Source organism: Podarcis melisellensis (assembly GCF_964234715.1).
Source record: "Podarcis melisellensis genome assembly, chromosome: 8".
Classification (NCBI taxonomy): Eukaryota; Metazoa; Chordata; class Lepidosauria; order Squamata; family Lacertidae; genus Podarcis; species Podarcis melisellensis.
Window position 1 is genome coordinate 90,687,214 of NC_138540.1, and position 21,438 is coordinate 90,708,651.

Sequence of the window (21,438 nt, forward strand, 5' to 3'; positions counted from 1 at the left end):
GATGGAAGTCTAAAAGAAAAAAGACGTGTGATGAATTCCTAATGTTTAATTGTGTTATTAATTTGTTTTTATTGGAAAATTAATAAAAATTATATACAACCCCCCCAAAAAAACCTGCCAGTTCTCCAAACCTTTTAATTTCTTCTAATGCTTTGGGAGCACTCTCCAAAGGTTGTTCTAGTGTCAGCACCACATCATCAGCAAATGTTCTTAATTTATAAACTCCACGTCCCACCTCAAGACCTTTAATTTTCCTATTTCTCCTTATATTTCTAATGTCATAATAAACAACAGTGGATACAGGGGACAGCCTTGTCGCGTTCCTTTTTCTATTTGGCATTTGTCTGAAAAAATATTATTTATTAATATATTTGCAGATTGATCTGCATAGATTGCTTTAATTCCTACTAGGAAAGAATTACCTATTTCCATTTTCTCTAAAATCTTGTTCATAAATGACCACGAAATATTGTCAAAAGCTTTCTCCGCATCTAAAATGATCAATGCAGCCTATTTTTCATTTCTTACTTCCAAATACTCTATTAAATTGATTACATTTCTTGTATTGTCTTTCATTCTGCTAATTTTATTATTGGCACCCAGCCTGATTGGGTTGTACTCCGTGGGCCTCCTTCTGGCAAGTCCTGCAGCCCAGACGATGCCCAGGGTCCTGCTCTGCTGTCCTTTGGGCCACGTCCCTGAGGCTGGTGGACCGGAGCTCGAACTCTGTACAAGGCAGCTTCCTCCTTTCCACAGGGAGGGGTCACCACTTACCAGTTCCAAAAGGGGAGCTCCTCTCCTTGGACGTCCAGCCCTGGGAATCAGTACAACAGGAAGAAACTACGAAGGGGCTTTTGGCATCTCCCTGACATTGTGGCGTAATTCTGGCATAATTCCTCTGAACCACAGACCAAAATCTTTAGGCCCAGCCAACTCCCTCCCTCCCTCCCTCCCTCCCTCTCTCTCCCCCCCCCCCCCCGGTCCTTCTTATCCTATTGGGGGCGGGGGAGGCCCCTCTAAGCTGAATTTCCCCCTTTCTTCTGTTCAATTGTTCCTTTCATTTGCAAAAGCACTTTGTCCAAAGTGCTTTCCATAGAAGCAAAACACCATCAGAGAAAGGGAGGAGAGGGAGGTGACCAAGAAGAGGAGGACACCAGGATTTCCCCCTGCCCCAAAACAGGACCTTCTAGCGCCAACGGGCCCCAGGATGCTGACCCCTTGCTGACCCCTTGCACTAGATACGGTTATTAAGATTTCATGGAGACCTCTTTGCTGTTTGAAGCCACCCGGGAAAGATCTGTATCCCAAAAAGTGCTAGATTTACGTATAAGCTAAACAAGCTACGGTGGTCCCTCTGGTTACAAACTTAATTCATTCTGGAGGTCTGTTCTTAAGCTAAAACAGTTCTTATCCTGAGGCATGCTTTCGCTAATGAGATCTCCGACTCGCGGTTTCCATTCGCATCCTGGGGCAAAGTTCGCAACCAGAAGCAGCTACTTCCGGGTTAGCGGAGCTCGTAACCTGAAGCGTTCATAACCAGAAGTGTTTGTAACCAGAGGTACCACTGTATAGCTTAGGGCCCCACTCTCTTGGGGGGCCCCAAAAAAATTAAAGGAAAAAACACCTGGATGTACATTTCTGAAATATAAGGTAAAAAACAAATAAAATAAAACCTACAGCCAGCAAAAGTGTTTTGTGCTGTGTAGGCTCCTATTTATTATGTGCAAATAGCTTAGGGCCATCAATGACCATCTAGCATATATTCAACACCAAAAACAGTGACAATTTGTTGTTGGCAAAGGACAGCTGGACATAGAAAGGACCCCATTGCCTTCAGGAGCTGAGGGCCTCATAAAATCTAAATCTGGCCCTGTTCCCGAAATGTGAAATGTAAATAATCGAAACATCTAAGCCAGGTGCCCTCATGGGAAGTCTGGAAGCAAGACTTTCCCATTACAGCCAGTCAGTCCCCCGTCCCCCCCCCCCCCCGTGGATCATGGCAGCTGGCCTTCAGAAGAACTGCTGCCTCCAAGGACCCTGGAGCCAGAGGCAAGCCATCTTGGCTAGCAGTCATTGGTAGCCTTCTCTTCCTCCCTGAATTTGTCCCACCCCACCCCAGTGGGCTGCCGTCCCTGCATCCTGTGGCAGTGAGTTCTGCAGTTGAATTCCTTTTCCTCAGCCCTGTTGGCATCCAGCTCCAACGTCCGACCCCACTGCCTCCTGTGGGTTTGAGAGAGGGACAGCAATGGTCCTCTCCACTTCCTCCACGCCGCGTGGCAGCATTGTATGCTTGTGAAACACGGACCACTTCTCAACGCCATCTCCAACTCCTCGAAATATTTCATCAATGGTTTCTCTGAAAAATTTACACATCACTTGGGAAGACAGGTGAACTAATGCCAGTGTACTGGAAGAAGCAAAGATCACTAGTGTCAAAGCAATAATTCTTCAACATCAGCTTCATTGGACTGGTTATGCTGTGCTGATTCCTGATTATTGTCTTCCAAAGCAACTACTCTATTCTTAACTTAAAAATGGAAAGCGTAATGCTGGTGGACAACAAAAGAGGTTTTAAGATTTTCTCAAGGCAAATCTTTAAAAATGTAGTATAAAAACCAACAATTGGGAAACACTGGCCTGCGAGTGCTCTAGTTGGAGAACAGCCTTGACCAAAGGTGTCCTGGGTTTTGAAGACACTCGAACTCAGGACACAAGGGAGAAGTGTGCTAAGAGGAAGGCATGCCTGGCAAATCCACACCGTGTTCAACTCCTTCCCGGAAACCAATATCCCCACTGTGGAAGGACATGTGGATCCAGAATTGGCCTCCACGTCACTTACGGACTCACTGTTAAAACCGTGTTTATGGAAGACAATCTTATTCGGCCAAAGAAGGAGAAGAAAAATCAGACTCACCATAGCCAGACGGGAGACCCATCTCCAAAGTGGAATATGACCCAGGCTGATAAAATAAACGGACAACCAGCATATAAATGAGGGCTGCCATATTTCCGGAATTTCCCGGGCAGTGGCTCCACGGAGACGCCATAGTCCAGTGGCGTCCAAACTTTTCCCAAAGAGGGCCAGATTGGATGAAGTGAAGGGCCGGGAGGGCTGACCAAAGGGCCAAGCCAAGTTCTTGACCTTTTTGTAGGATTGAAGTTGTTGAGGATTTTACCCCAGGAAATAAACTGCCACAGGGGCCGAATGAAACCGACCGGCGGGCCGGATTAGGCCCCGGAAAGGAACTTTGGACTGCCTGCCAGAGTCTCCTGCGAACTGACTCTTATCCGCTGCCCCCCCCCCCCGCGCTCCCTTGCCGTTGTCTCCCCTCCGCCCCGCGGGAGCGCGCCGCCCCCCCGCCGGATCCCGGAGTGCTGCTTGGGGGGGGGCGCCTTCTTCCGGCGGGGACCCGAGGGCGCCGGACACGGGCCGGCAGCATCAGCCGGAGGGGCGCGGCCCCGGCCAGGTGCAGGTGCGCGGAGGGGCGTGGCCGGCTCCCTCCCCTTGTGACGTCGGGGGCGGCGATTGGCGGCGCTGGCGCGGGGGCGGGGCTCACCTGCGGGCTCCGGGGGCGGCGGGCGCGACGTGCGCAGTTGGGGCTTCGCAGGCGGCCAGGATGGGGCGCAGCGCGGGGCTGATCCTGATGGCCGCGATGGTGCTGGGCGCCGCCGCCGAGGCGCTGCCAGGTGAGGGGGGGAGGGAGGGAGGGAATCACAGGAAGAAAGACGGGGTCTTTCTATCTTCCTTTCTCTCTCTCTCTCTCTCTTTCTTTCTTTCTTTCTTTCTCTCTCCCTCCCTCCCTCCTGCTTTGTACTTTTTTTGGGGGGGGCGCAGTCAACTGCCGGGCCGCGGAAGGGGGCGGGGCTTCTCTTTAGCCCCTCCCCGAGGGACAATGGCTGCCCGATCCCTTGTCTTTTGGGGGGTGGGGGGGGGCTCCCATCCCTGGCCGGCCCCCCCGCCCTGGTCCTCCATGGGGCCCGCGCGGGGCCTGGGAGGGGGTGGCCCCATTGGGGTGGGGGGAGGGAGGGGAAAGGCGGGGCGCGGCTTCCCGGCGGCGCAGGTGGGCAGCTCCCCCCCCCGGAGGAGGAGGAGGAGGAGGAGGAAGTGCTCTCTCTGCCAAGCCCCCCCCCCGCGTGTGCCCCTTGTTCCTGGTTCAGTCCCTCTGCGCCAGGTGCCAATTCTGCGCGCGCGCGAGAGAGAGACCCCACTGGGCAGGGGCCGGCCCCATAGAGGGGCTGCCTGGCTGGGGGGGGGTCTGTGCCAGGGGACTGAGCTGCTGCCCAGATCGTGCCTGCTCTTAAGGTCGAGGAAGTTGTCTGTTTACAATCATCATCATCATAATCATAATTTATTATCTGTACACCTGGCTGGGTTTGCCCCTCGTGGAGGGAGGAGCTGGGTCCCGAGTGCGGGAGCAAAAGCCGGATTGGCAGAGGCAGTGATGGCCCAGTGGGCCCTGGCACTCTTGCGCCAGTTGGGGCATTACCCGGGACGAGACTCCGGGCTGCCGGCTTTTATTTCCGGAAAGCCCTTTCCTGCCCGCCAGCCCAGGATGGGGTTTTGAGGCTGCGCTCCCTGGACCCGAGGAGGAGGCAAGATCGCGGAGCTGGAGAGTGCAGGGGCCTCCAGAGGTCATCCAGTCCAACCCCTTTGCTGTCTGAGCGAGGAGAGAGCGCACCGGGGAGCACGGAAGCCTCCCTTCCCTGCTTTGTGGGCCAAAGAAAAGAGCCTTTCTGGGTCAGGCTCCCAGGCTGAGCGGGTGCAAAGGGAACCTGATCTGCCTGGGCTCCGCAGGGCTGGGCAGCCAGTCTCAAACTGGTTCAGCCTGTTTGTGGTGAGGTCACCGAGCTGCTCTCCCTGAATCACCAGGCGGGGGGGGGGCCCTGTCTGGCTCTGGGGGGGGGGAGGCCTCATCGCTCTCTGCCCCATGGAGGCCAGACCTCCTGGTGGGGAGGGGGCACCCTTCCTTTTTATTATGATTACATTGATTAAGTTTGCATTTTATTACATTTAAACAAATCCTTATTGTGCTCATTACATATTTGCTCAATCGAGCTTTGACTCCCCCCCCCCCATATGGTTGCCATAATTCATTAGCATTTATACATTTTCCCATTTACATTTCATTTAACGTAATTTTTTATTTATTTTAAAATAAATATTAAAAGGTCCAAATCCTTAACATTGCAAGTTTTTCTTACAACAAACCTGCAAGTGGGGTATTGGTTATTCCCTCCATGTCCCGCTCACCTTCCTTAAACCTGCAAAAGAGCAGAACAGGACTACCCCCTTCTCTTAATTTTAAAAAAATTTCATTTTTTTGTAAAAAAAAAAAAAATTACAAAAACAAATCCACAATAATAAAAGGAAAAACTTTTACCATATCCATATATGAGATTCTCTGAATCTCGTGACTTACCCCCTGCATCTCATTACATTATCCACATTTTAAATTTTTCTAAATTGTCCATATTTTTTGTTTCTTCACAATTTTTTTTTTACTGTCCAGCTAGCTGTTTTATTTGATTATTGATTACTTAGGAGACAATGGTCTCCTAAGTAAACTATAATTCCCCCCCCCCTTTTTTTTAAGTCCTTACCTTCCTGATTCCTGAGTCTCCCAGTCAGTTTTGCCATTTCAGCATAGTTTGGTTTTTTAAAAATCAAATTCTTTCAACATAGAACAGCCTCACACTGGACGGATAAATGCTAGAATATCCCAACCTGACCCAGAAGGTGATTCTAAGGCAATACATGTGAAGTAACAACCGAACGACGCAAATTCTTCTCCCCAAACTACTGTTTGTATAGAAGGCGATAAACAATTTTAAGTCAGCCGAAAAGGTTTTCTGCTGTGAAGGGTGTCCTCTGATTTTCATTCCTTGGCCTTGCCACTTGCATCGTGAAGCAGTGAGATTCGGTCACAGAAGAGTCTTTGTGCTTCAGGCCTGGGGCCAATTGCATTTTATGATCTGATTTTTCCACAAGTGCTTTTTTATGGCCAGGCTTTGTTGGACAAATTTGTCAGAGAACTTGAGCGGTTCTTGTTTTCATCCGTGAGCCGCCTGGAGTTCCTGTCGGGGGAAATGGCGGAGGACAAATAAATATGTCAATAATAATCCTAAGAGACGCCCCCTAAATTCTCCCAGCATCTCCTAAGAAGAAGACTTATTAAAGTTTTAAGCTGTTAAATTAATATTGTCTCCTTGGACATCGAGAGACATTTTGCCCAGTAATTGCTTTTATTTAGATTCTTTCTCTCCCACATCCCCTTCCTTTATGACAAACACGTCCAGCTCCCAAGAGACTGCGATCTACTCCCAGTATTAAAAAAAATGGCAGTGCTCTACCCATTGTCCTTGCCAAGAGCTGTTGAGCTTTTGATGGGGGGGGGGGAATGCAAAAAATTGGTCACAACAGTACGCCCCCCCCAATTCTGCGATGGGGGTGGGGGGTGGGGACATTCTTTCCAAAAAAAATTTCAAAAATTTTCAATGCGAAATTACAACAAAAATTACAAACATTGAATCCGAAATAAAACAGTACAAACAAGAAAGAAAAAAACAGAACACAAAAGAAAAAAAAAGAACAAAAACAACAATCTAGGAATAAAACCATATCATCCTTCTAATCTAGTCACTACATGCATATATGGTGGGGACATTCATTGTCCACTTGATTTAATCCCAAGATCAGTCAGGATCTACCTGTGGACAATGGAGAAGGGAGAATTCTCCCAGATGTGGCCTCTGTGCAAAAGGACCCCCCCCCCCGCTGACTGCTTTGCGTGGAGGAGGAATTGACTCCCCTTGTCCCCCCCCCCCCGGGCAGACTGGGGTCCCACCGTAGTCGAGGGCGGCTCTCCTGCAGCAGGAGGGCGGCTATGCCTCTGCCCATGTGAAGAGTTCTGCCAGTGGTTGGGAAAGTGCTCTTGAGGTTGCTGCTGCTGCTGCTGCTGCTTTGCCACAAAGGGAGGAGGAGGAGGAGAGTTTTGCCTGGAGCGTCACCCTGGGGGCCGGGCTAAGGGAAGGCAGCCTGCGTATGCTCAGAGGCACACTTTCCCTCTCCTTGTGCCGCAGCATCCCCAGCAAAGCCTTGAACTCCGGCTCGCCCTCCTTTTGTTATTGAGCTTTTATCTTTTAAAAGCTAGGAATGTTATAAAAACAAACAGACTGTGAGCCTGAGAAGAGATGAACTCCAAAGGGCCGCCCAGGTCCATATTTAGATCTGCATTTAACTCCTAGGTTAGGGAGCAAGCAGAAAACTCCAGTAGCATAAACAGGAAGCGGATACTCTGGGTAGCCGTGCAAACTTGGCTTATCTGTGGGAGAAGCAAATGGGAATCGTCCGCCCCAAAAGGGAGTTGAATCCTGTTTAAAAACAGCAGCTTTCCTGTGGAGGCCGTGACTTTGGTTCATGGAGGGCTCCAGAAATGGGTGCCAGTTGGCCGATTGTGTTGGCGGTTGGGTGTCAGTTGGAGATTGGCAGCTGGAGCAGTCAGGGAAAGAGGGAGAGAGCAACATCTATCTATCTATCTATCTATCTATCTATCTATCTATCTATCTATCATCTATCCATCCAGTGCCGGATTTACATATAAGCTAAACAAGCTCTAGTTTAGGGCCCCACTGGGTTGGGGGCCAGAAAAATTTAAAGGGAAAAAAACCTGGATGTACATTTCCAAAATATAGGATAAAAAAAAAATTAAACCTACATACAGCAGCAGTTGTTTGTGTTGTGTGGGCTCCTATTTGTTATGTGCAAATGGCTTTGGATACCTCTTAGGTCTATCAGTGACCCTATAGCATATATCCAACACCAAAAAACAGTGACCATTTGCTATTCACCAAGGACAGCTGGACATAGAAAGGGCCCCATTACCTTCAGGAGCTGAGGGCCTCATGAAACATCAATCTGGCCCTGGGTTCGAGTGCTGGACCAGGACCTGGGAGACCAGGATTGGAATTCCCGCTTCAGCTGGGAAGCTCACTGGTTTTAGCTTTCCCCCCCCCCCCAAAATAGGGAAGGGCCTGAAAGTTTCGGGAGCGGCTGCTATCATATTCCTTGTAGCGACTCACTGGTTAAATCTGGCTATATCTATCTATCTATCTATCTATCTATCTATCTGGATTAGCAAAAAGCCTTTTATTCATTAAGTAGATCCCATCAGGAAAAGAACAGAGTCTTGTGTCAGCTTTGAGACCGATGGATTTATCATGCTGTGACCCCCCCCTTGGGGCGCCAGGTCCCACACTCATTTTCCCTTTGCCCCTCTAGGTGGGGCAGGGAGCCCCCCCCCTGAAACCCAGAGAGGCCCTGCTGTCGGTCAGTGCAGGGAGCAAGGCGCACCAATGGCCTGACTCTGCGGGAGGCAGCTTTTGCTGTGGGTGGGGGTCCCCCTTCCCCACGAAAGAGACCCAGGAAAAGCGGCTTCTCTCGCACGGCTGCGCCACCAGCTGTGCCATTATCCTGCAGCTCCCACTTTGTGACGTTACCGTCCGGGGGGGGGCAGGGAGAGCGTTTTCGGCCTGTGGGGGCAAACACCACAAATTCTCTGGTGGCCCTTTGGGTGCCAGAGGCGGAGCGGAGTTAGTTGAAACCCCCGACCGCCTGGGAATGTCGGACTCTGGCGTCTCGCTCAGTGCGATGGGGACATCCTCTCCCCTGCTCAGGAGCAGCTGCCAGCAGAGTCTGCACCTCTGGGCCTGGAGCTGCCATCTTCGCTAGCGGAGAGGGTGCAGCTGCTTTGGAGCGCCCCCTGCCTGTGGGGTGCGCATCCTGCCTCCTCTCCCCGGTGCCTCATTTTGCTGCCGCGGGGTTGGAGTCGAGCCAACTTCCTGGGCTGGAGAAGGAGGAAGTTTTGTCTCCTTCAGTTTGGTTGCTTCAAGGGCAAGTTGGCCAAAGCTGGTTGCAGGCAACTTGCAGCAAAGAACACAAAAATTAAAAATTGCGCCAACAAACAAGACACTTCAGTGAATCGCTACGAGAAATACGATAGCAGCCACTCCCGAAACTTTCAGGCCCTTGCCCATTTTGGGGTGGAAATAAAGCTGAACCCAGTGAGCTTCCTGGCTGAAGCGGGGATTCGAATCCTGCTCTCCCCGGTCCTGCTCCAGAACCCTCAGCCTCCCCCCTCCCCTCCTTGCCCCTGCCCCTCTGGATGTGTCCCCTCCTTGTCGCACTAGCCACTGAGCCTGCTGGCCCCTCTGCTTCCTTCCAGACGACTGCTACCTGCCCAAGGTGGTGGGGCGCTGCCGGGCTGCCTTCCCCCGCTGGTGGTTCAACGCCTCCAGCCAGGCCTGCCAGGAGTTCATCTACGGCGGCTGCCGGGGAAACGCCAACAATTTTGTCTCGGCCGACAAGTGTCGCCAGATCTGCGCTGCAGGTGAGTGGGGGGTGGAGGTGTTCTGGCACAGTGAATCGTCTGACTTTACAGAATTGCATTAAATTTTTAAATTAAGTTTTACATGGCATTTAAATTCAAACACACCAGTCATCTCCTCTTTAGGATTCTCCGAATCCCTTGACTTCCCTGCACCCTTCCATGGTTACCATTATCAACCCAATTTTCCATCTGCTTCTCTTATTTGCTCAAGGAATATTATCCAACACACATTAAAAACAGGGCTGCCTTCAGGTGTCTTCTCAAAGTCAGATAGTTGCTTATTTCCTTGACATCTGATGGAAGGGTGCCACCACCAAGAAGGCCCTCTGCCTGGTTTCCTGCAACCTCACTTCTCGCAGGGAGGGAACCGCCAGAAGGCCCTCGGAGCTGGATCTCAGTGTCTGGGGTGGAGACGCTCCTTCATCCTCTCCTGCTTTTCACACCTTGGGAGGAGAGCAGACGCGACGTCTCCCTCTTGCCAACCCCAGGAGCTGGAAAGATGACCTTCCCCTTTGCTGAAGAGCTGCTGTGTCCTGGCAGTCCCCCTCCCCTGGGCTCAGGGACCACCTTGGGGGGGTCTTGGCTGTGGCCGCCTGACACTCTCTCTCTTGGCTTTCAGATGGTGGCCGGGGGGGCACAGAGGGAGAAGTAGCGGCACCCACCAGCAAGGGTAAGGAGATGGGTGAGAAGCTCTCGGGGGGGGGGGGCTGGGAGGGAGCTCTGTGCCCGGCCCCTCCTTGCACAGGGAGACTCGTGGCACCCTACCCTCCAAGAATGCGTGGCCTTCCTCGCAGGGGCGTCTAGGAGTTTTCCAAAGGGTCCAGTGTGGGCTCCGAACTCTGGAGGAAGGGAAAGGAGATTGTTAGCCACTTTGAGACTCCTTAAGGGGAGGGATGTGAGTGGCGCTGTGGGTTAAACCACAGAGCCTAGGACTTGCCGATCAGGTTGGCGGTTCTAATCCCCTTGATGGGGTGAGCTCCCGCTGCTCAGTCCCTGCTCCTGCCAATCTAGCAGTTCGAAAGCACGTCAAAGTGCAAGTAGATAAATAGGTACCGCTCCGGCGGGAAGGTAAACGGTGTTTCCGTGCGCTGCTCTGGTTTGCCAGAAGCGGCTTAGTCATGCTGTCCACATGACCCGGAAGCTGTACGCCGGCTCCCTCGGCCAATAAAGCGAGATGAGTGCTACAATCCTAGAGTCGTCTGTGACTGGACCTAATGGTGTCAGGGGTCCCTTTACCTTTACCTAAGGGGAGTGAAAGGTGGGATACGAAGTCCAAATTCTTCTTCTTCTGGAATGACTTGCTCTGCCTTCCCTCCCTGACAGCTGCGTCCGGATCCGGCCACCGCCGTCTGCCAGGGGATGACCGAAAGGGCTTCCAAGGTAACTGGGGTGGGGCAGGGGTGGCAGCTGAAGGGGCAGAGGTGGCTCCAGCTCCCCCCCAGTTCTGGCCTCTCTCCAAGGGCACCTCTGAGTCTCATTTTCCTCTCCCCCCCCCCCAGAGTTTTGCGCTGCCCCCCCAGAGGTTGGGCGCTGCCGCGGAGCCTTCCCTCGTTGGCACTTTGACCTGGAGACCCGTACCTGCAAGATGTTCATTTTTGGCGGCTGCGGGGGCAACAAGAACAACTATGACTACGAGGAGCACTGTCTGCAGTGCGCCAGAGACGGGGGTAAGAAGGGGCAGGCTGGGTGCCCAGGCCAGACCCCCCGCAAGGGCTCACATCCTTGCCCAGGGTGGAAGGGCAGATTCCCCCCTCCCCAAAATCCAAGGAGATTTGGAAAAGTTCCAGAGCCTCCTCACTCCCTTCTTTTTAAAACTTTTATTGATTTGTCAGCCAAGGGGAAAAGGGCAAACTTAACAAAATGAGAGAAAAGGGAACCGAAAATTTAAACCACGGAAGCATCACGTCATGGAGGGACAAAAGGGCGCAGATCCAGCACTGCTCCAGAGTATGTTCCCTTAGCAAAGAGTAAAGATTTATAGAAATAAAGACCTTCTCCGCCTGGGAGTCTCATCCTAAAGGAGATTAGAGGTTCTGCATCGTCTCAGGTGAGCCAGGTGTTTGTCCTGGTGGCTCTGAGTGCGCCTCCATGTTTGTCGAAGGCGTATCTTGTCATGCCTTGTCACAGAGCAAGAAAACCGGTCATTCAGGCTCTGCCCTCTCGATCCTATTCGTTCCAGGAGGGCCTTTTGCCAAAGCCTTGAATGTCGGCCGGCCGGTTTAGTAAGACTCAAGGTTTCCTGGATTTGGCAATGCGGCCCCAGCTGCTGCTTCGAGGTTTTAGAAGTCAGCTCCCTCCTTCCTTCGCTTCTCCCCTCCAGAGACCTGCCAGGAAGGCCCCGATCCTGTCCTCACCAGGCCTCCGTTTGGGCTGGGCTCCGAGGACTCACAACTCCCTGTGGCTTCTCCTGCTGGAGCATGAACTGATGGGTGGATTGATTGAATTCATATACCGCTCTGTACCCGGAGGGCTCAGGGCAGTTCACGGAAAAGATCACAATAAATATAAGAACAATAGCCCAACAACACCCCCCCAAAAAGAGCCACATTTTAAAAGGGTATGGGATGTCGATCAGGTCAACCAAAGGACTGGTTAAAAAGGAACGTTTTCACTAGGCGCCTAAAGGTGTATAATGAAGGCGCCAGGCGAACGTCCCCAGGGAGAGCATTCCACAGATGGGGAGCCACTGCAGAGAAGGCCCCGTTCTTGTGTTGCCACCCTCTGCACCTCTAGAGGAGGGGGCATACGAAGAAGGGCCTCGGAATATGATCTCAGGGTCCGGGTAGGTTCATATGGAAAGAGGTGGTCCTGGAGGTATTGCGGTCCTGAGCCATTTAAGGCTTTAGAGGTCCAAACCAGCACATTTGGCCCTTGGCTCCCCAGGACAGGGAGGCAGTGGGTGCTGCCCAGCCCCTTCTCACCCGCTGCCCTTTGTCTCTGTGGGGCTCTGGGCACAAGGGCACTGCTCTGCCCCACAGCCAGAGGAAGGGATGCTTCTGAATGCCAGTCTCTGGCAACCCCAGGAGGGGAGAGTGTTGCTCTGGTGCCCGGATCCTGCTTTGGGGTTCCCTGTTGGAGCACCCAGTGTTTCCCCCTTGGGCCTGATCCAGCCGCGGGGCTCCCCTTGCATTCTGACACGTCTCCCCACTTTTCAGAGTTAACGGAAGAGCCGTTGGAACCCAAGCAGCACAGCCACCTCTTCCCGGACCCCATGATCCACTCCACCAGAGGTAGGTGCCTGGAGGGGGGAGTTTTGGGGGGCAGGGGGGGTCGCAGCACCAGGCCTCTGACTCTCCTGGAAGAGGCCAGGGGCTGCAGTGCTTGTCATTTAAACTCTACTCAAGATTGCTCCAGAGCAGAACTTTGACATATAGTTGGCCTTGGTGAAGATTTGACATTTCCATCCCCAAAAAAGTTTTTGATTTGAGTTTCTACTGAAATGAGGCCGCATTTTAATGTTGTATTTTAATCTTGTTTTTAAGTTGTATTTTAATTGATTGTTTTTATACCTGGTGTTAGCCGCCCTGAGCCCAGTCTTGGCTGGGGGGGGGGGGCATAAATACTACTACTAATAATGATAATAATTATATAGTTAGCAGAGTAGAAACTTAAACACGTTGCAGGATTCCCCAAAAATAGGCTAGAGGCAATTATATTTCATCCAGCAGAGCTTTACTGCTACTGAAGGCAAAGGAGCGTAATGGTCACAAATCCAGTACATTCAGGGTTGGCCCTGTCCATCAGAAATCCACTTGCAGCAGACTTAACTTAAACTTTCCATGACTTAGAATAAGACTTAACCTTAGCACTATGCACACTATGTACAGAACACCAGAAGGAAGAGAGATAAAAGGAGAAAGTGAAACCCCGGCTCCTTCTGGCCTAACCATTATAGTTTGCATGACCTTGACTGAAAGACATAACAGGACCAGTTTTAAACCAGCTGTCTTCCTTTTCTGAAGGAATAACCCAAACACCAGGAGCTTTCTGCTTGCTTCTTTCAAAGAGAGAAGCTTCCCGAACCCTCTTGAATTCTTGAGAATAGGAAAGACCTCGACACATCAGATCAATACTTTCTGCACTAAGAAATGCAAAGGGGCAGTGTTTGGGGGAGCCTCTGAAATCCAGAGGAGATTTGCCAGGGGGGCTGGTGAAGCCTTTCCCCTCAGGGGTCTGTCGCTTGGGTGCATCTGCTCCTAGTTCCCCCCCCCCCAGCTGGCAGGTTTCCTGGCTCCGCCTCCAGCCTCTCCCTGGAGCTTCCCATTTGGGGAACTGGCCTTAAGAGTGGCGCAGGCAGAAGGGCGTCCCCAAAGGCAGAAATCGCCATGGAAGAGGCAACATCTCTTGGTTTCTCCTCCTGGGGGCCAAGAAGACACGGCTGCAACCAGTCATAGATGTGTTCTCTGATCTCTTCACATTCCTTGAGCTTTAATTTCCCTTCTGTTTCTGATAACAGATCTCTCTATGTAGGCCATTTTCCTTCCCTATTTATTTGTTTTATTGAGGTTTCTTCTATTGGAGACAACAGCCATGGGGCTTTTTGTTCTAATTAATCTTTATGTCCCCCCCACGCTTTGAAGAGTGATATCCTGATAATATGGTTATGAAATCCTTTGTGTATTTTCCCTTTGTTATACCACCAATAAGCATGTCCTTCCAGATCTAACAGATCTGCATTTTCTAACTTAATCCAATCTCGGATTCAGGTAAGGCAGGCAGCTTCATAATACCTTTCCCTGACCCTTTAACCCTTTCCCCTCCGCAGCGGTGGTGCTGGCAGTGCTTCTGGCCCTGATGGCGGCTGCCCTGCTGGGCTCCATGGTGCTCTTCCTGGTCAAGATCTGCCGGAAGAGCCCGCAGCTGAGCCTGGGGCCGGTCTGGAGCACCCTGGACGACAAGGAGTACCTGATGAGCAACGCCTACACCCTCTGAGCCCCAGGGGCAGGCGGGCTCCCTCTGGCCGGCTGGGGCTCCAGCTGCATGTAAATAATGGAGGCGAGGGGCTCTCCCCCCGCCCTACCCGCCCCCTCTCTGGGGCCAGCTTTGTAGAACACGCTTGGATCATAAATCTCTCCCAGGGAGGGGGATTCTTTCTCATGACGCTGGTTGTCTCTCCAAGTTTGCTTGCCCCTTCTCTTCTAAGCACAGCCGCCGGGATCAGGAACACGGTCGGGGGGGCTATATCTGGGGCCCCACCTCCCCGAAAAGGTTACTTGGAGCATGGGGGAGGCCTGCGCCCCAAACGTGGAAGGGAAGGGCGCCTGGGCAAATGCAAGAGCCAAGATACACAGCCTGCCCCTCCCCCCCCATTTATCACAGCCGCCCTCCTCAATGCCAGTGCAAGTTGGGGGGGCACCTCCCCAGCCTTGGGGTCTGCTGCCGTTCCCAGATTCCCGTGGGTCTGGTCTGTGGGAGATGCTCAACGCAGGTGGTGAAGCCCAGTTGTTACAGCAGGTGGTGTGTTTTTTTGGGGGGGGGGCACAATGCTGGAGTCCCTGACTCCGTGAAGCTGTGACTCCTCACTGCAGGGTAGAGATGTGAAGGTAGAGAGGGAGAAATTGGCCAGGCGGGGGCCCTCTTTTCCCCACCCCCAGTGGTATGAAATTTTGCTTTGTAGGCCAGGGAGCGAAGCGTCTCCCACTGACTGTTCATTCTCCTGCCCCAGTCTTCACAGTGCTGCTCCTGGGGGGGGGGGCAGGTCAAAGTCTCTGTGGGGTCAGGAATGCCCTCCCTCTGCCTGGGTGAGGTCTTTGCTGCAGGGAGCGGCCTGTGTTTTTGTGGACTTTGCCGTCTGTTTTATGGCCTCTTGCTGCGAGGGGGTGGGAAGGGGCAGCGGCTGCTGTTTCTGCTTCCAGGGAGACTCCAGCCATTTCTCATGCCCCAGACAGACCCCCCTGGGTGTCCCTGAGCCCCACAAGCCAGGTCTGGCCACAGGTGCTCTGCTTGCCCCGGGAGGGGGCTGGCCCTGGCCCTGCTCTCCCCAGAAAGACACTCCCCAGGCAGGCAGGATAACGCCCCCTTCAAGGCCTGCTTTGCTTTGGCCCCTTCCGCTCCTCCCTGAGCTGCTCCTGCCTTCTTCAAGGTTTCTGCTTTCTTTGTGTGTCCAACTCTGCTGGCTACTCCCTTTTGTTTTGGATCAATTGAAGTGAGTTCTAGTTTCACGTTTGCCAGAGAGGCCTTTCCTCTCTGCCTGCTCTCTGCCTGCTGCTGCAGCCGCCTTCCCTTCCTTCCACCTGCAGTTTCCCCATCCCTCCCTCCTTCCTGGCCTTCACAGGTGTGCTTTCCAGGTGTCCCTGCCAGAGTCATTGCAGCAGGAGGAGCTTCAGGAGGAAAAAAAATGGGAGGCAGGTTTTCAGTTTGGTCCAAGTCCTCCTCCTGTGTGGCCTTGAGATCACCTTCTGGGACTGGCTGCCCTGAACATGTCTGCATCTTCCTGATCTTTGGGGGACCATCAGGCTCCAGCTGCAGGGCTGGCCGGCGGGAGGAACAGGCAGGCGTCTTACCGGAGAGTCGTGACACCTGCCTGGGTCCTCCCTGGGAGCTGAGGCTGCTGGACCTCCTCCTCTGGAGAAAACAAGGAACTGACTCCCGCTTATTCCCCCCCCCTTGATGGGCAACCAGGGCGTCTCCCTCTGAGCAAAATCCGACTTGTGTGTAGCATTCAGTGGGTTTTTATACTTTTTTAAAAAATTGAAACTTGATTGCGTCAAATCTTTTGGAATTGTTCTTTTAATTGCCTTTTTAAATCTGGAAGGTCTTTGAATAAAACAGATCAAACTCTTGCGGTGGTTGCAGTTGTCTTGTGCTGGACAGCCGGGGGGGGGGAGAGGTGTGTGTGCAGCTTTCGGGGGGACCCCTGGCTCTTGAGACGGAGGGGAAGGCAGAGAGGCAGCAACCCCTGCGCCCCACCTGGGGGAAAGCCTAAAAGCCTCCTCTCTCTCCACCCCCCCCCCAAGGACAAAGCCATTGGGGGCAGCTGCCTGGGTACCATTCTTGCTCCAGGCCTGTTCTGTGTGTTCTCCTGGGGTGACTCCTGTCGTGGAGAGGGGAGTCTAGCCCAGTAGACCAGAAGGAGCGTCTCCACCCCCATCGTTCAGCCCAGACACGGAGGTTCAGGTCTGAGGGCCTTCTGGCGGTTTCCTCCCTGCGAGAAGAGAGGTTACAGGGAACCAGACAGAGAAGAAGAGTTTGGATTTGATATCCCGCCTTTCACTCCCCTTCAGGAGTCTCAAAGTGGCTCACATTCTCCTTTCCCTTCCCCCCCCCCCCACAACAAACACTCTGTGAGGTGAGTGGGGCTGAGAGACTTCAAAGAAGTGGGACTGGCCCAAGGTCACCCAGCAGCTGCATGTGGAGGAGCGGAGACGCGAACCCGGTTCCCCAGATTACGAGTCCACCACTCTTAACCACTACATCACACTGGCTCTCCAGTGTGGGCCTTCTCAGTAGTGGCACCCGCCCTGTGGAACACCCTCCCACCAGATGTCAAGGAAATAGACAACTATCTGACTTTTAGAAGACATCTGAAGGCAGCCCTCTTTAGGAAAGTTTTTAATGTTTTATGCATTTATCGTGTTTTTAATATTCTATTCAGAGCCGCCCAGAGTGGCTGGGGAAACCCAGTCAGATGGGTGGGGTATAATAATAATAATAATTATTATTATTATTGCCAGGACAAGCCTCTCTGGCCTCTGTCACATTACTCTGCCCAAAGGAGGGACTTGTGAGAACTCTAGCCTTCCCCAGCCCCACACCCACCAAAAGCCCCACATTCAGGGAAGGCCCCAATTCTGCCACATCCAAATCCAAGCTTTACACTGAATCTTGTGCAAGGGAACATTTCCTGCTTGGAACAGAAAAGGCCTGGCAGGCCCAGCCGCCTCCTGGCAGGTGCCCAGACCCACAGCTTGGGGGCGGTGGCTGTGTGTGTGTTGTGTTTAGCAAGCAGAGGGATCAACTATCTCCTCTCTCTCTCAGAAAACACCCCCAACAAGCAACGCAGAGGGGAGAACAAAGAGGGTCCCCCGCATGCTACCCTCCTGTGTCATGAATTAACCCCCTCCTGCCTAAGGCTGGACCAAGCAGGAAGCAGCTGCTCTGCAAGTCAACCAGCTGGCCTGTTGCACCACTGGGGGGGGTGTCAGCCCTTAAAGATACAGGCACCCCAACCCCCCAATTAGCAGAGCAGGTGTAGCATGCAGGGCTGTAGCTGCCCCACTGCACGGAGCAAGACCGGTTTCTGCTGCCCAGAGGGCAGGACCCTAAGCAAAGGATTCACCTCACAAGGAAAGATGCTGCCTCAAAACAGGAGGAAGAACTTTCTGATGGTAAGAGCTGCTGGACAGGGCAGTGGGCTCTTTTCGTGGAGGGTTTTTAAACAGGTTGGACGGCCCTCTGCCAGGGGTTCTTAGTTCCTGGGACTAGATGACCCTGGGGGTCTCTTCCAGCTCTACAGTGCTGTCAGAGCATCCTATTGTTATAGGAATTCTAAGATCTCATATATAAAATAATTGTACAAGGCAAACCACGTGTCTGAAATAGTACAGGAGAGCAACCCTGAAGCCATTTTGACTCCCAAATGGACCTCAAATGTCTCTGCAAGGAGGGGGGAAATGGGAATATTTGCCCTCCCTTCCCCACAGGTGGGTGGGGTTTGTGGCACTGAGCAAGGCTCACCTGGGCGGGTGCCACCCACCTGCTTGCGCTGGCCTTTGACCCGCCCTCGGCCAGGGAGGACAATGGACGGCCGGCCAGGGGTGGGCCTAAGGCCAAAAGAAAAGAGGATGTCTCAAGTCTCTGCTGTTCTTCCTTCCAGGATCAAATCTGTGGCCAATTTGAACCCATACTCTGCTCTCTTGTCTCATCACCTGGGACAAAGGGGAAGGCACCACAGACAGGGTTTAGCGCATGTGCCTGCAAAGCCTCCCCGTTGTCTCTTTGCTCACAAATCCTGTCTTAAGGGTTATCTGAAGAAGTGTGCATGCACACGAAAGCTCATACCAAGAACTAACTTAGTTGGTCTTTAAGGTGCTACTGGAAGGAAATTTTTTTGTTTTGACTATGGCAGACCAACACAGCTACCTATCTGTAACTGTTAAGGGCCTATCAGTGTGTGAATAGGGTGAGCCTGTGATCTGGATTCAGGAACTTTACCATCAGAAAAGAATGGCCAGGCTGCCCAGGTAAAAGCAGTCAGTGACCATTATCAGGTAGCCTGGCAGACAGGTTTTCTGCTGTAGACGGTCTCCTACTGTGATGTATGTATGATGTTTTTTTTGGGGGGGGCGGTCTTGAGCTACAGGGGAGGCAATTTTCAAATGTCTATATAAGGGCTTGCACTCCAATGTTCTGAGTTCTCTCCTCCCTGCCTGGGCTGAGAGGGGAACCCTGTTGCAAGAGATCAATAAAGATCAGGCTTACGAGCTGCTTTGCTTCCAAATATTCTCTGCTTGGCCTCTGTTATTTTCTCCTACCAATGGGGAACCCACTTAAGGACTCTATACGGGCTCTTGGGTCCCCCACAAGGGGAAAAGGAGCAGTTTTGTCTTCTAACACTCTCTAAGCTCAGGACCTCTGGCCAGGCGGACAGGGGGAGTGCGCGCCCTATGCCCCCCAAGCTCCGGCCTCCGGAGACCCCCCTCCCCGTCCCTTGGCCGCTTCTGTGCTTCTGCGCCCGGAGGAGCCCCTGGCGCCCCCCGACGGGGCGGACGCAGCTCCGCCCGCCCCGGATGACGCTCCGGGGCGGCTCCCTCCCGAGCCTGCGCGCCGGATCCCTCCTCTCCGGGCGGCGCCTCGCCTCGCCTCTCCGCGGAAGCGCGCACCGGAGCAAGGGCGCACCTGGCGCGATGGACTTCGACCTGGCGGCAGGTGAGTCGGGGCGCGCCTGGCCAGACGGCGGGGGTCTCTCCCTTTTTTGTCGGGGGGCGGGGTGTCCCCAAGGCCCGGACGCCTGGGTCCCCTCCAGGTGAGGCCCCGTGTCACCCTTTCCCTCTCTCATCCGCCCGCAGCGCTGGGGCCCGATCCCCCGAAGCCCGACCCCGTGGCGGAGATGAAGCCGGGCCCGCGCAGCGGCGACGCGCCTGCCCAGCCGTCGGGGGCGCCTCCTGCGGCCGAGGGCGCAGCAAAGAGCCTCGCGGTGAGTTGGGGGTCCCTCCTCTCCCCTTCCCCGCTTCCAGGGGCCGCGGTCTCGCTGGAGCAACTGGCGGAGACCCCCCCCCTTCTCACTCCCGCTTCCCCCTTGCAGGAAGGCGGGCCCCGATCCGCATCCGACTCCAGCAGCAGCTCCTCCTCCAGCGACAGCGACCAGGAGCACAAGGCAAGAGGCGGGGGCGGGAGGTGGGTAGAGGGACCCCCCCCCCGTCCAGGAGAAAGAGGCCTGACCCCCTCCCCCTACTCTCGCAGACCTTGGTCGCCTTTGCCCCCCCCCCACCTTCCCGGGAGGGGCACGTCCATGGAAGCCTAGAAGTGCAGCTGGAGACCAGACTGGGAGAGGGGCTCCAGCCCTGGGTCTCCCACCATGGCCTACCTGGCTGGCCCTCTAAGGAGGGGGGCGGGATGGACTAGGTGGCCACGGGCCTCTTCCTGACCTCCAACCCAGCTTAAGAAGTGCCTCTTTGCCCAGGTTTTGAGAGTTTGTGAGGGTCATGCTTCTTGCCAGTTCTGTGTGCCATTGGGCGTGGAGATGCTTGGTTGCAAGTCATTCTGTCTTAGGCGACAAGCAATAGCTCCCTCCATGTCCCGTCTGTGGGCAACACTTGGCTCCACCCCCCACGCTGGGGGCTTTGACCCCTTCCCCAGGCTCATGTGGGGCAAAAGATTCCTGCCGCCAGGGTCCCGTCCAACTCAACCATTCTAGGGCTCCACTCTCTGGGAAATGTAAAAACCTCCTGCATGATGCCCACTGGCCTTTGACAGTCAGTGGTGACCGAGTCTCCTTGAAAGCAGTCTCCACAGGCTCTCTTCTCTTCCGTGTCCCCCTCCCCATTTCCCGGCCAGCCCTATCCATTCCCCCCCCCCACTGCACAGGGCCTAGGAGGGGACAGAGCCTCCCTCAACATACCCACCCCTGGACTGAGGGCTGGATCCTGGTTGAAAGGCAAACTTCCCTTGCCTGCTGCAGCTGGTGGGAAATGTAAGCTCTTCTGCCCCCCTCCCAGGGACCTGGCACCGGCCGCCAGAAGAAGCCCAAGAAAGAAAAGAAGCCCCATAAGGAGAAGAAGAAGAAGAAGAAGAAGAAAAGCCACTGAGCCTGCACACCCCCCCGCGGGGCCCCTCGCTGCAGACCTGCCCAAGCCCCAGCAGAGCAATCATGGAGCAGCTCCCTCCTTGGGCTAAAGAACTAAAGGACTAAGGAAAGGGGCTGCTTTCAGACTGTCAAGCATGTTGTGCTCCCTGGCGATGGTTCAGCAGGGGAAGGGCTTTGCATTTTGAAGGTTGGCGCATCAGGGGCCTGGCATTGTATGCGGACGGGCTTTGCTTTCTTCTGCCGGCAGCAAGAGCACACCAATTGGGATGGCTTTCAAAGACTGGACCAATTCACAGAGGAGGAGAGGGCCATCAAGGGCTCCTGGCCACAGAGGCAGTCAATGCTTCTGAATGGCAGGTGCTGGAAACCGCAGGAAGGGAGAAGGCTCTTGTGCTTGGATGCTGCTTGCTGGCTTCTCAAAAGAGGCACCTGAGAACAGGATTCTGGCAGGCTCTGCTTATGTTCTCATGAAGGGTTTTTTCCTGCTTTTTGCACTATTGGGACAAATAAAGGGAGCTGCCTTTTCTGTTACACTGGAATGTCTATGAAAGAAAATGGAAGGTGAACCTTCAGCGGAGCAAAGAATTAAATCCTTTTGGTGGGAAGGAGCTGTGAGGGTGTGTTAGTTGGCAGACCTGGAACGCATCCATCTGGGCCAAAGGAGAGGCGTGAGACTCTGGAGGGGGTGGCTGAGCTGGAGGGGGCCACAGGGGGGCAAAGGAGGATGTTGCTCTGAGCAGATTCAGCCTCGCCTTCTCTCCATGCCAGAGAGGAACCACAATTCAGCCCCAGGCCCCACTGGTGGAC

At 53.6% G+C, this 21,438-nt stretch overlaps 2 protein-coding genes across 2 annotated transcripts; both read left to right on the forward strand.

Moving 5' to 3' along the window:
- Positions 1-3,565: 3,565 nt before the first annotated feature.
- SPINT2 (serine peptidase inhibitor, Kunitz type 2) lies at positions 3,566-16,168 on the forward strand. The gene is made up of 7 exons (XM_081920117.1): positions 3,566-3,687; positions 9,222-9,386; positions 10,006-10,056; positions 10,710-10,766; positions 10,886-11,053; positions 12,542-12,616; positions 14,152-16,168. The coding sequence occupies exons 1-7, from the start codon at positions 3,618-3,620 to the stop codon at positions 14,316-14,318; spliced, it is 753 nt and encodes a 250-aa protein (XP_081776243.1). The 5' UTR covers positions 3,566-3,617; the 3' UTR covers positions 14,319-16,168.
- Positions 16,169-18,826: 2,658 nt separating this feature from the next.
- On the forward strand, positions 18,827-21,162 carry LOC309376190 (uncharacterized protein). The gene is made up of 4 exons (XM_081922445.1): positions 18,827-19,253; positions 19,394-19,521; positions 19,630-19,701; positions 20,543-21,162. Exons 1-4 carry the CDS (start codon positions 18,992-18,994, stop codon positions 20,630-20,632), a joined length of 552 nt encoding a protein of 183 aa, XP_081778571.1. The 5' UTR covers positions 18,827-18,991; the 3' UTR covers positions 20,633-21,162.
- Positions 21,163-21,438: the final 276 nt, after the last annotated feature.

Coding starts and splice junctions, on each gene's coding strand:
- SPINT2 (XM_081920117.1), top strand. CDS start 3,618: ATGGGGCGCAGCGCGGGGCTGATCCTGATGGCCGCGATGGTGCTGGGC. Junction 9,387..10,005: donor TCGCCAGATCTGCGCTGCAG/GTGAGTGGGGGG, acceptor CTTGGCTTTCAG/ATGGTGGCCGGGGGGGCACA. Junction 10,057..10,709: donor AGCGGCACCCACCAGCAAGG/GTAAGGAGATGG, acceptor CCTCCCTGACAG/CTGCGTCCGGATCCGGCCAC.
- LOC309376190 (XM_081922445.1), top strand. CDS start 18,992: ATGCCCCCCAAGCTCCGGCCTCCGGAGACCCCCCTCCCCGTCCCTTGG. Junction 19,522..19,629: donor GCGCAGCAAAGAGCCTCGCG/GTGAGTTGGGGG, acceptor TCCCCCTTGCAG/GAAGGCGGGCCCCGATCCGC. Junction 19,702..20,542: donor ACAGCGACCAGGAGCACAAG/GCAAGAGGCGGG, acceptor CCCCCCTCCCAG/GGACCTGGCACCGGCCGCCA.